The sequence below is a fragment of the Wolffia australiana genome, chromosome 16, assembly GCF_029677425.1.
Source record: "Wolffia australiana isolate 7733 chromosome 16, ASM2967742v1".
Lineage (NCBI taxonomy): Eukaryota > Viridiplantae > Streptophyta > Magnoliopsida > Alismatales > Araceae > Wolffia > Wolffia australiana.
The window spans coordinates 10371290-10384411 of NC_135850.1; the positions used below are offsets into that span (position 1 = coordinate 10371290).

The 13122-nt window shown below is 33.1% G+C and overlaps 1 protein-coding gene across 2 annotated transcripts; it reads left to right on the forward strand.

Moving 5' to 3' along the window:
- Nucleotides 1-1229: 1229 nt before the first annotated feature.
- On the forward strand, nucleotides 1230-9440 carry LOC144713634 (synaptonemal complex protein ZEP1-like). Of its 2 annotated transcripts, XM_078588280.1 has the most exons (19): nucleotides 1230-1773; nucleotides 1869-1918; nucleotides 2581-2788; nucleotides 2871-2996; nucleotides 3127-3225; nucleotides 3444-4120; nucleotides 4214-4459; nucleotides 4556-4684; nucleotides 4761-4829; nucleotides 4908-5018; nucleotides 5948-6055; nucleotides 6131-6241; nucleotides 6320-6409; nucleotides 7278-7352; nucleotides 7439-7540; nucleotides 7733-7819; nucleotides 7907-7978; nucleotides 8940-9031; nucleotides 9274-9440. In XM_078588280.1, the coding sequence occupies exons 1-18, from the start codon at nucleotides 1614-1616 to the stop codon at nucleotides 9027-9029; spliced, it is 2610 nt and encodes an 869-aa protein (XP_078444406.1). In that variant the 5' UTR covers nucleotides 1230-1613; the 3' UTR covers nucleotides 9030-9031; nucleotides 9274-9440. The 2 variants fall into 2 exon arrangements, with proteins under 2 accessions (XP_078444406.1, XP_078444407.1); XM_078588281.1 differs by lacking the exon at nucleotides 1869-1918 and having other exon boundaries at nucleotides 1230-1706.
- Nucleotides 9441-13122: the final 3682 nt, after the last annotated feature.

Below are 13122 nucleotides of genomic sequence, written 5' to 3' on the forward strand. Positions count from 1 at the left end.
AAGGACTTCATCACATCATCTTGAGCTGTCACCTTTTATACTGAGGGTGGATGATCACATCTTGACCACTCAATCAACTTCATGAACTTCTTGATGCACCTGAACTAAGACTATCAAGAAACCCATGATTAGGGACTCGTAGGTCCTAGTTAAGGTACAGTTGTCTGTCCACATGACATCTTTGGTGTCTCAAGTCTAAGGTCATTTTAATCAACCTGATTTGTAATGAACTCAATCACCTTCATGATCCTCTTTTTGCATTTGAGCTAAGATGGTTTGGAATTCCATGATTATGAACTCATAGGTCCTAGTCAAAAGACAAACATTTATCCACATGATGTGCTTAAAGAATAAAAAGAGATAAGAAATACAAAAAAATATTTCTCCCCAAATGTGGATTAAATTCTCTGCTCTGATGGATATTTAATGGTTCTGGAAGAAAATATGGAATCCAATTCAAGCCCAATTGATGCTAATTCATATTTGTAATATTGACTTCTAGAGAGATTAAAAAAAGTAAGTGTTAACATTTGCAGGTTAGATTGTGCCATTTGTGAGTGTCTGATTGCAGTGTTCGTTATGTTTCACTTTATAACTAGTCACCAAGCTGTAACTTTAAGTCCTAATTATATCTACCAGATCCTCAAACCACTTGGTGTTTTCTAATGACTTAACTTATATTTCCAATCTAATGTAGAAAAAATTCATTGCATAGAGATATATTTTTCTTTCTCTTCAACAAGTCTTTTAAAAATTAGAATTATATATATAATTATTTGCCAACTGGTTAAAAAATACTGAGTCAGAATTATATTTTATTCCCAAAAAAATGAAGGTCAAATAAAGGAACAGACCCCACTGGATCACATCAGTTGAGTTGTAACTGACCAATCGACGCAGTCAATGTCCATCAACATGGTAGAAAACACGGTCTCATTGCCTCCATTTTCAGTTCTTGGCTGTTGTTAAACGAAGCATTGTTCTTTTTCTTCATTGCATAACGATACATCCTTCTTTTCTTAAACAATTTTTTTTATTAAAAAATAGAATCATATTTTTTTCAAATGATTAAAAAATACTGAGTAAGAATTATTTTTTATTTCCAAAAAAAGAAGGTCAAAAGAAGGTCATCAGTTGACTTGTAACTGACAAATTCGCGCGGGCAGTCTCTGTCGACAGGGTATAAAGAGCCGGTTCATTGCCGCCATTTTCAAATTCTGGCAGTCGTCCCGCAGCAAGGCAGGTGGAACTGACGGGAGATCGTCAAGAATCTCCCGTCAATCGAAAGTCGGAGGAAGCGGAAGGATTTACACTTACAACAATCTGTCTTTGCTGCTGCCAGATATTGCAATTCTTGCGGCAATCGCGGACTTCTCGTCGAGCGGACTCATAATTGGGAATAAGAGTTGAGGATCAGTCAATTCTCTTCAGGAAGATATTTGATTGTTGTGGATCGGTGGAAATTGCGGCGGATCTCTTGAATTTTCTTTGGTATTAGTTTTAAGGAGCATCAATCAGCGGTTTGGAGAAGTTTTTTTTTTCGCGGAAGTGATCGTCAGCTGGTTGTGCTCGCCGAAGGATCGGCAATATATGTTTTGTGATTATTTGGCATAATGCAGAAGTCTGGTTTAATTGGAATGAAAAGCCTAGATCAGCTAAGGTTGGCGAAAGGGTCGACTAATGGGAATGCGAAAACTGCGTCAGCGGTAAGTTCGCGGCTTTCATCAGACTCAGGTTCTATTGGAGCTTTTGCAAACCTTAAGTTGACTGCAGGTTGTGTCTTCGTTGTGTCTATATGAAATTTCGTTGTTTAATCATATTTTTCTCTGGTTTTGACCCTTGAAGACATATCTTTCGTCTTGTTCCAGAAAAGTTGGTGAAAGAGCAAGCTTCTGTAAAAACTGACCTTGAAATGGCGGTAAACTGACCTTAAAACTCTACTGTGTTTTTTGAAGCCTTGACGATTTTGTGACATTAAATTCCACTTTATAAAATGTTATCTTTTTCCAAGAAGACTAACCTCAATGCCCTTGCTGCTGACTCGTGAGATTTTTAAATGCATATTCTTGTCAACAATTGTATGCTTGAGCTGTTTGTTGATGGTAAGAGTATGACAGCAAGAAGAAGGTTTCGGTAATATTTCCCGGTTTAGAATTAGAATGCCGTATTCTCTCTCACATTGTTCTTAAAATTACTATCCTTTTGAAATTTATTGTCGTCATGCTATTTTAGGTCTGAAATTAAATTTATGGTTTTTCTTTTCCCTTTTCAAAAGTTCGCTTCCGTGTATTTATATTTTGTTTTTTTGAAAGATGACAATTATTTTGTTTATAATGAAAGATGAAGTTATTTTATTCTTTTAGTTATTCTTTTGAATCACTCATGTCTTACTGATTTTACAGATTCGCCTCTAACATTTGAATCAAAACCAAAACTTACCTGCACTCCGTTGTACTTTATAAAATTAATGATTTATCTGATTGAAAATTTTATAATATTATCCAAGAAATCAATGTTCATCATACTCCAAGATTTATTGCTGCTTCAAAAATTGGTCACCTTTGACTCTTGTATCTTTAGAATTCAAAGCTGAAAAGAACAAAGGAACACATTAAACTGTTGGAGGGAAAATTCCGGGAAGCAATAAATGAAAATGCTAAGCTAAGAGTGAAACAAAAAGAAGATGCAAAGCTGTGGAATGGTTTAGATTCCAAGCTTTCCTCGACAAAAATGTTCTGCGATCAACTAACGGAGACACTTCAACGGCTCGCTGGTCTAACTCAAGATGGCAAGTTTCTTGATGTGTTTCACATCCATAATACATAGCTTATTTTCGTGGATCCATCACCTATTGTGAATTCTTTTTGCAGCTGAGAAAGACAAGAAATATTTTGAGGAGATGCTAAGTAGTAGCTCGAATGCCTTTGATGATCTCAAATGTCAGTTCATCAAGCTCTCTGAAAAGATGGACTATGCAGAGAAAATGATAAAATTAGGTAACAAGTGATATAGCATACAAAAATCAGAGATACATTTCAAAAACATATTTACGTATTTTATTTTAACAAATAAATGATGATACTCAATTTCTTGTGGGGGAATCATCCCTTGACATGATTTTTTTAGGGAAAGAAGATATGATGAAACTCGAGGAAGAGAAGAAGGAGATTGAAACAAAGTTAAGGGAGGAAGGTCGGCTTAATAGTAACCTATTGACAGAAAGAGGTGAGAAGCAGATCATCTTTTTCATTTAAGCATTCCAATTTGGAAATTTCAAGGGGTCAAAAAGGATGGCCCAATCTGGGGAACAAGACTATTCTTATATTTAGTTTGTTTGGGGGTTATGTTTTGATTGTCTTATTTACGTCGGAATTTATTAATCAAAATTTAATGGATGATTTATGTTCTAAAGCTCTTGTTGTTTTAACCTACTTTTTATGTAGATGCTATTTCAAAGCAGCTGAAAGAAGCTTTTGAGGAAAATAAATCAAACGTTCATAGTCTCAACGCTCAGTTGGAGGAACTGAAAAAGGAAGTGGAATCGAAAGATGGTGTTTGCAGGAATTTGAGGGATGCCCTGGAAAATCTAAAAGACGAGAGCAACGCTCTTAAATCTAGAAATAAGAATCTTTCGTTGGAATCAACCAGGTCAATCGAACAGAGCAGAAACCTAGAAAAAACGCTCCATGGGTTATCATCTAAAGCAGAGGAAATGGACAGAAATAGTATAATACTGTTGGAAAATGTTTCCCGTCTTTTCGCTTCCTTTCAAATTTTCGAAGAGATGGTTGAGAAAAAAAATGCTTTGTTGGCAATAAATGTTCAAAGGAAGTATGAAGAGATTCATAATCAGTATCAGAATGCTCTCTCTGAAAATGAATCATTAAAGGGTCAAATTGAATTGCTGACTGAGAAAACTATGGAACTACAGAAGGCCCAAGAGTTTCTTATGGTTCAACATGCAGAAGAGTGTCGTTTAATGGAAGAGAAGGTTAGAAAAGTTCAGTCAGAATCTGATTCCATTTCGTCGAAGAATAATACACTGGAGCCATTGGTCACTCAGTTGCAGGAAAAAAATTTACTGTTATCTGATAGTCACAGTCAAGCAGAAAGGAAAATGGTCAGATAATACTAGGCATTACATGATTTCAAAATCATTAATTCTTTTTAGATCTGTATTTCTTATTCAATATTTTTTTTGACAACATTACAGAAGGAGTTGCAGCAGAATGCGTCAAAATTGGAATCGGAGAATCTTGATTTAAAAAATAAGATACAACTGATGTCAATGGAAAAAGATGAGATGTCCATCCTTCAGAATACAATTGAAACACAAAAAGAAAAAGTTGAGTTGTTGGAGAGCCAGATCAGCGAGCTTTTGAAGGGCATGGAAGAAAAAGATAAAACTAATATGGAATTTTCTCAAAAAGAAAAACTCTTAGAAGAACAGAAGTCTGAGGTGCTCTTTTTTATGTTTACTAAAACTGACGAGTCAAAACATCAAATAAAAATTAGGATATTTAGGTCTAATAAAATTCTCTTTCTGGGCTTTCAGGTTCAAGAATCACTGGCCTTGGCTGAATCTAGACTCTCTGAAGCAAAGAAGCAGTATGAATTAATGCTCGAAGCTAAACAGTCAGAGCTTTCAAAACATTTAAAGGAAATTTCTCAGAGAAATGATCAGGTCTTTGTTTCAAATATCTTTATATAACCAGAAATAATTTTTTTTGACAACTCTGGCTGAATTTTATTTGGAATAGGCCATTAATGATATCAGGAAGAAATATGAAATGGAGAAGTCAGAGATCGTGAGTATTGAAAAAGCGAAGGTATCCTATGCATTCTCATCCTGATTTTTTATGACTTCGTTTCATCGTCTTGAAATTTTTACTCCCTTCAACTTTCAGATCGACAAGCTGATAAGCGATATGGAAAAAAAATTCGAGGATAGACTCACAAAAATCAAGGAAGAGGAACAAAAGCGCTTGCATTCTGTGAAGGAAGAACATGATGCATTGGTACGGACTATTTAGAGTTCACCTTTAGCATCTTCTCACTATTGCACTACCTGAATGGTAACATCGACGGACACATTACTTCATTTTCATTAAAAAGTTGACTAAAATATTAATTGGCACATAAGAATGAAAAAAATATTTGTAATTAAAATTTGGAGGTGTTCTGTTGTTTTTTGCAAATTTAATCAACATCTTTAAAATTTACAGTACGTATCTATCATTTATGAGTTTATGGTAACCAGAGAGTCCAAACCAATTTCTTTCATTGGCTTCTGAAATAAAAATGATATTCTTGACATTGTAGTAAGAAATCTGGAAATACAATTGCTTTAATGATCAATTGAGGGTTGATGGGCAATTGTGAAAGTGAAACATGACATCCTTATGATGAAAGTTAGTGAACTTTGATGTTTAGGTGTGATTGTTCAATGAGATTTTCTTGTGATTTTTCTTTTTACTTGGATGCCTATTTGATTCATATTTTTTTCCAGAAAAAGTATTTATACGTGAATGTTGGCCTTCTGGATATCCGCCTACTGCTTAAAACCTCATCTCAGATGCAGCTGATGATGGCCTTCATCAAAGGAAAATAGTTCTTACATTCTTTTAGTTATAAACATTTTCGTGGCTGTCAAAAGATACATTAAGGCTTAACATCTAGAGTATTCAAAAATTGTGGGGAAGTTCAAGGCAGCCTTCATAACCATTATTTTCTCATTATTTTAAATATAATTGCTTTTTATTTTTGTTCTCATGAAATACTCATCATATTTTCACAATGATTTTCTTAATTTTCTCAACATTTTTCACTTTATATTTTTATTTTACGTTATATATTGTTCTTCAGTTTGATATAACACGTAAGATACACATGGTATACTTAAATACAAGATTCTGGGGTTGAAAATAGAACGCATTTTCATCTTCAGATCAAAAAAATCAGAATGGACTTTGATATGAGGGAGACAAAGATTCGGTCCTCTCATCTTGACGAGATGCAAAGAGCCAAAATGGAAGCAGAAAACGAGATAAAAGAGGTGACTTTTATTATAGACAGGTTTTATTTTTTGTACATTCTCATTTTATTTCGAGGATGAAACAAATGGATTTAGAAAATGGCATCCATGAGGAAAGAATATGACATGCAAATGCAAGTTCTAAGACATCAACACGAAGACAGCTGCAGAATCCTACGAGAGGAGTTGGAGCTTCTAAAATCCAAGGTGCATGACAATAGGATGATAATATTTTGCAATCGTCATATTTAAACCATCATGAACTGTTAATTTTTTTTGTAATAGGAGGAAAGACAGAGAACGTTGTTGCAGTTACAGCGGAAAGTTATGGATGAGAAAAGCCAACAAAATGATATGGAAGTCAACTCAAAAAAGGTTCGTTAAGGATATGTTGAAGACATACGTTTTTAAATGCCTTTGATCTTGTTTTTAAAATGAACTATTATTAAAAAATGAGCACTTTTTTCTCCGTACTGTCTGTTTTAGTCACTTTTCCCTTGTTTATTTATGTGTGGACATATCCCAAATGTTTATATTATTTTCAAAGCATTATTAATTTATTTAAAGTCTCTTCAGGATACCTATTTCCATGTTCTAAAAACAATAGATATCTCTAGGTCATCAGCGTATCAGAACTTAAGATTCGATAGTTACGCAGTGAAAAACTAGTAAAGTTGCTAGCGAATTTTGGTCAAATCATGTACAAGTTTTCTGGGATGAAAGACTGCATCCATATTCTGTTTGGCAATATTATATTTGGCATGCGCATGATTTAAGTCGTCCATTTTTTTTGTTATCCCGTGGTGGCCGTTACACTTGAGAACAAAAGACATGGAAAGTTTACATATTCAAAATTCGATAAATTAAGATCAAGGAATATTCGTGTGAGAAATAATTATCTCTATAAATTATCTGTTTCTATATTTCTGCATCCATATCTGTTTCTATAAATTATCTGTCTCTATAAATTATCTTTTATAAATTACAAAAGATTATATTAAAACCTTTTTTTATTCCATCTCAGTTGTTATCCATTTCGTAACACTAAGAGATGACGTATTAAAACTAATGGTATGAAGTTTTCTCTGAGACTTAGTGCTAATAAAATGTACTAATATGGACCCTTGAATTTTTGTTTGAAAGAAATTCTTTGATGTTTTACGCTTTGGCTTTTGCCGTTCATATGTTATGCTGGTATTCGATGATGGAGATAAGGCAAATCATAAAACTTTCGTTTGGACAGGAATACTCTGTATCATCAAGGAAAATGAGGGACCCAAACATCGTCAGTGAAAGCCAAATTTCTATCAACAGACAAGTAAACGGATGAAAAAAGGCTTTCTTGCTTGCCTTTCTCATAGTACGATGATTTCTTGATGCGTGATATATTTCTAACCATGTCAGGCTGTCGATGATTGTAACATGGGCACACCCGTAGTGAGTATGATAAAAAAGATAAAGGAGACGAAGGGCGATCAAGTAAATATCCCAAAGCATCGTAAGAAGGTATTTATTCGCTTCTCTCTTAGGCTGATACCAGGGTACTAGCTTTTTCAACAACAAATCGAAATTATAAATTCAGATTGTAATGATTATCGATGATCTAGCCTTGATTTTTATGATATATACATGGCATCCAGTAAAAAGATATCTCATCGAATCTCTCTTAATCATGATTATAACTCTTTCGCATCTCAGGTAACTCATCACGAGTACGAAATTGAGACGTCAAATGGGCACACAATCACAAAGAGGAGGAAGACGAAGAGTACTGTTATGTTTGGGGTGCGAATCATCAGCCTAAAAATTATCATCAGGTCAAGACAAAGCTCTATCCATTATCCATGATGATTGTCCTACTTTCTTTTGAAGGAGCCGACCTCTCGTAAAAGAGTTAATCTGAAGAGTCCTACAGTTAGAGCAGATGAAAATACGGCAACCAAGGTATAAATGACCAAAAGTATGATAGTAGTCCTCTTAATACGCAAGAAGCTATTTTACGTTAAGAAGTTTAGCATTTGAAGTTGATGCGGATCTATTCCTCAACATCACATGGTTTAAACTCACCAATATCTAATGCATTAGTGGGGGAAAAATGTATATCATGTATAATATGGGCTTTCCAGGGACATTTATGACTTGAAAAGCAAAAAACATACCTTGAAATTCAGAGCGTGGAATTTAAGTTTCATCAATAACTTGAAAAGGATTTTTTAAGAAACCAATTTTTGAAATGAATGCTATTTTTTCACGCATTTATCTATGATTTTATCTTTTTTGTCCATTTATTAACACTTTTCTTTCATCTTGCATTTCATATTGACAACATCTCCTAGTTCAGAAACAAAACAATGTGCCACTTCTTAAAGAGAATATTCTGTATTTGGGGAAGTCATATATTTATTATCTTACCAATTTTCCTTGAAATATAATATCTTGAATATAGTTCCGGATCGTCCCGGACGTGGACGAAGGACGGGATGGGACAAATTTTGTCCTGTCCTACGTCCAATGTTTGCTCAGGGACGAAGGATGTGACGGTTTTTCGTCCACTGACAAAAAAACCATCCCATCAAATAATCTCGGGATGGTTTTTCGTCCCGTCCAGTGCTCCCGGGTCGAATTTTCCTCCCCAAATTCGTCCCTGACGAAAAAACCCATTTTATATTTTTAATATATTAATAAAATATGGAGGAGAGAGAATGCAAATGGACATATGTACAATTAATTCTGAGTGGCGTCAGTTTGCATGCGCGAAAAAACACAAGGACCTTGATGCAAATTGGCACGAAAAAATCGTCCCGTCTGCGTCCCTGAACTATAATCTTGATAACGATTTGTGATTTAATGCACTTTTGCGCTTACCTCAAAATTTTATTAATACACTATTTTCCATTTTCTCCAGGCGCGGAGAGGACGTCCGGCGGCTATAGGTGATCTGTTCTCTGAGTCATCTTTAAACCCATATGCGGAGGATCCCTACGCATTCGATTAGAGGTAAATTACACTTTTTCTAAATTTATTACCTTCTGCTACGACCCATGGCCCAATTATTAAGTTCTACTGCCAAGTTGAATTGCTTGTGAATAGTAGGAAAAAATGTGCTATTATGCTTTCATCATTGGGTGACTTAAAATTCAATTACTTTGAAAAGTTTATCCTTTATTTTATTTTTTCACTCTCTTGCATTAAACCGTTTTTTATTGGTACCTCAGATTTGTTGAAATTATAAATTACAGGGGACATGGCTCCTGCCAACATGAGGGAAGTGTTGAGGTATAAGGCATCGAGCCAAGGTTGGTTCAAAGGCGTAGTCTTGAGCCCTCCCTTCCTCTCACAATAATATTTCTGTAAGACATCATACGCTGTTTCTCACCTATTGCATATGCTTTCTTACATTCTTTGACCATATCTCTCTTTCTTTCTCTCTCCCTTCCATAAAAACATTTTGGTCTGGGTCGTTCAAATGTTTTTAGCTCAACTGCCATGATAATTAATGTCAGTTGTGTCTAGTGATTGTGTACAGCCAGTTTAAAGTATAAATTTCTCTTTTTAAAAAAATAAATCAATGAAATACACTTTTTAATAGGAAATTAGGATTGAAAACACACTTGAAAGGCCATTTTTTCGATTATCTTAGTGATACTTTAGTAGTATTCTATTAATAGGTTTTTTCTAAACATGATGCCATTATGTGTCTGCATTCTATTTTGTCATCGACCAGTATTCTTTGATATTTTCCCCTACTTTTAACCGCAGGCAAAGAACGTAGAGTCAAAATTTTGCAAAACAGATCCGTCGAATAAACACATGGTCATATTGTTTCAACTGACGATATTGAACTTGTATTTCATATAATTTTCATAACTATGCGTTCTTCTATAGGAATCTTGTGAATTTTCATAACTATGCATTCTTCCAAAACAACATTTTGGTCGGGATCGTTCAAATGTTTTTTAGCTCAACTGCCATGATAATTAATGTCATTTGTGTAAAGTAATTGTGTAGAGCTAGTTTAAGTATAAATTTCTCTTTAAAAAAAACAAATCAATGAAATACACTTTGTAATAGGAAATTAGGATTGAAAACACACTTGAAGGGCCATTTTTTCGATTATCTTAGTGATTTTTTAGTAGTATTCTATTAATAGGTTTTTTCTTAACATGATACCATTATGTGTCTGCAGTCTATTTTTTCATTGACCAGTATTCTTTGATATTTTCCCCTACTTTTAACTCAAGCAAGGAGCATAGAGTCAAAATATTGGAAAACAGATCCGTCAAATAAACACATGGTCAGATTGTTTCAACTGACGATATTAAACTTGTATTTAATATAATTTTCATAACTATGCATTCTTCTATAGGAATCTTGTTGGGTAATCTACAAAAGTTCGTAAAAAGTGTGAAACTCTTCGTGCTTAGAAAATTGTTTGGGAACTTTAACTGTGCATCTTATGAACAAAAAAATATATTTTTAGATTTATTCAAAAATATTCCTCTCTTACATTATTAGACACTTTTCTAATATTTCTCGTAAAATATCAATACGAATCATCCCCATGGGTTATTCAATTAGATTTAATATTATGTCATATGTATCTTAAATATAAGCAAGCCATCCAATAATTATGGACTATATTGTCGATAATGAGAGTTGGAAATGTATTGACAAGGATTCAATTCTATTTTATGGTTTAGAAAAACATACTTTGAGAGAGTAGCGTAATGGCTAATCAAGGTAAGGAATAATCTAAGGGGGTTGAGATAGGGTTTTTTAAATACTCTAGAATAGTTAAGTATACAGATATGTATGGAATGTGGATAAGAGAGATATCTGACATGTAGGTCTCAATGACTTCTATTGATTATCAAAATAGAAACTGAAAATTTAATAACTAGTCAAGATATGTGTAACATTTTTAGCAAAGAACCAATAAAATCCTTAGTATCCCATCTTATCCTTCCTATAGTGATTCTAGATCCAGTTAACCTTAAGACTAGTTTACGATGAAAAAGAGCTAGACATTCTATGAAGCTTAACAAGGATAATTAAAATATAGTTTTTTTTTCATTTTGATAAAAAATTGCAACATAAATTCATAGAATAAATTTCTTTGACTGTGTGCGATAACTGTCGTTCTTTGAGTTTATAACCACTGCCCATATGTTTTTTAATTTATTCAGATTCAATATCACCAAATATTATTAATTCCAAACATCTCAATACCTGTTTATTTATACAAAAAAATTGATGTATTTCTACATGTGGTTTGTATTTTATGAGAGAGAAATATCAGGAACTGCCACCACGGAGAGAGATCAGAAGAGGAAGGCAGGTGGCTTTACTCTCACTAGAAGATAGAGAAGGGACTAGAAAGTTATAGCCTATAAATATATAAATATATATATATTTACTTGGTCTAAAAAATGAGAAAGGCAGGGAAAATTTGAATGCATGAAATTAGAGAGAGGAAATAGAGCAGGGAATAGCCCCTCTATTTTCAAACTTTCATGATTGGAATGTCATCGTTCACCTCAAAATGGTCATAATATTTAGCTAATAATTATAGTTTCCCTGTCAATTTAATCCCAAATAATTCCTGAATGATCATATGATATTTATAAATATTTTATTTGAAGTATGAAAAATAATTAGGTTATTTTATTATATATAAACGCTAAAATAATCAATTCATCTGGATTTTGATATCCAAAGTGAATAATTCTTTATCATACATATGACCAATTTTATTTGGATTTACTACTGATGATATTTTTTTACAGATATAGATGCTCAAAATCGAGTGCAATCATATAAGTAATCACATATGTATCATATTTAAATTAAAAACTTTTTAGTTTATCATGGTTAAACTAATAGTTAGGCTTGCTGAATTATTTTAGAAGTTGGCACTTGAATAAGTTGTTAGTTTATAAATTCCAGGAAAACCTAACATGGTTGAATTATATGATATATATATATATATCTGAATATCTAACAACTAAGAAACTATATTCTAACAATATTTATGTCTTAAGAATGAGATAGACAGATGAAACAAATAAATACTTCAATATATATTGTGCCTTTTAATATAATCTTAGTAATCTATTTTTCGTAGGTCCTCAATCTTGTTGTGCTCAACAAAAAATGTGGATTAATAATATCATTGACCTAAAATGAGGGAAATTTTCTCAAATAAATTGAGAATTTAATCTCTTGCATCGACCAGATAGGCCCAAATGCCTTCACATGGACCCTTCTCCATTTTCTCCACATATATACACATATTGGATGTTTCTCTTACAATAGTCTCTTTATTTGCATATCATATTTAATTCCTTCTTCGACGTCTATTATCTGAGAACAGTTATCAGAAACAAAATACAATGCCATAATTCCAAAAATATTTTCTAATTGGGATAACCTCCCAATGCTATCCCTTATATCTAATCACCCTTGATTGTTATGAATATCATACTGAATTCACTAAACTATACATCTCACTAAGTTACATATTACAATTTCGTACATTTATAATTTATCAATTACCATTTCTCGCTTTCATGTGATTAAAATAAAACATATTAACATTTATCATTGATCACATATTTACATTATTCATACAGAAACATATTATTTCTTATTTTTACAATTATAAGACAACTAATTAAATATTTTTCTCAAAGTTAAGCCCAAAAAATTACTCTAAATTCATGAATTTGTTATTTTTTTTAGAAATGTTCAAACTTTTATGGAAATTTTCCCATTAACAAACTGTTATTCAAGTTAAAATATATTTGAAAAACGTTTTTCTCTATTTATTTCAATAATTTCTGAGCTTACCAGATCTAGCGGAGTGGGTTAGTAGGTTAGAAGAGTGTGTAAGCTGGTCATCAGGAATGAGTTAATAGGCTAAGTGAGCCTATTAAGTGTGGAATGTTCTTAAGTTAAAATGTTCTTAAGTGTGGAAGCCAAAGACCGTGCAGGACTTGAGAGCTGTAGAATTAGGTCAGAAATTTTGAAATTGGTGGGGCCTGGGTTACATTGAGCTCTGAGAGGGGTGCTTGATTGTGCCACTTAAG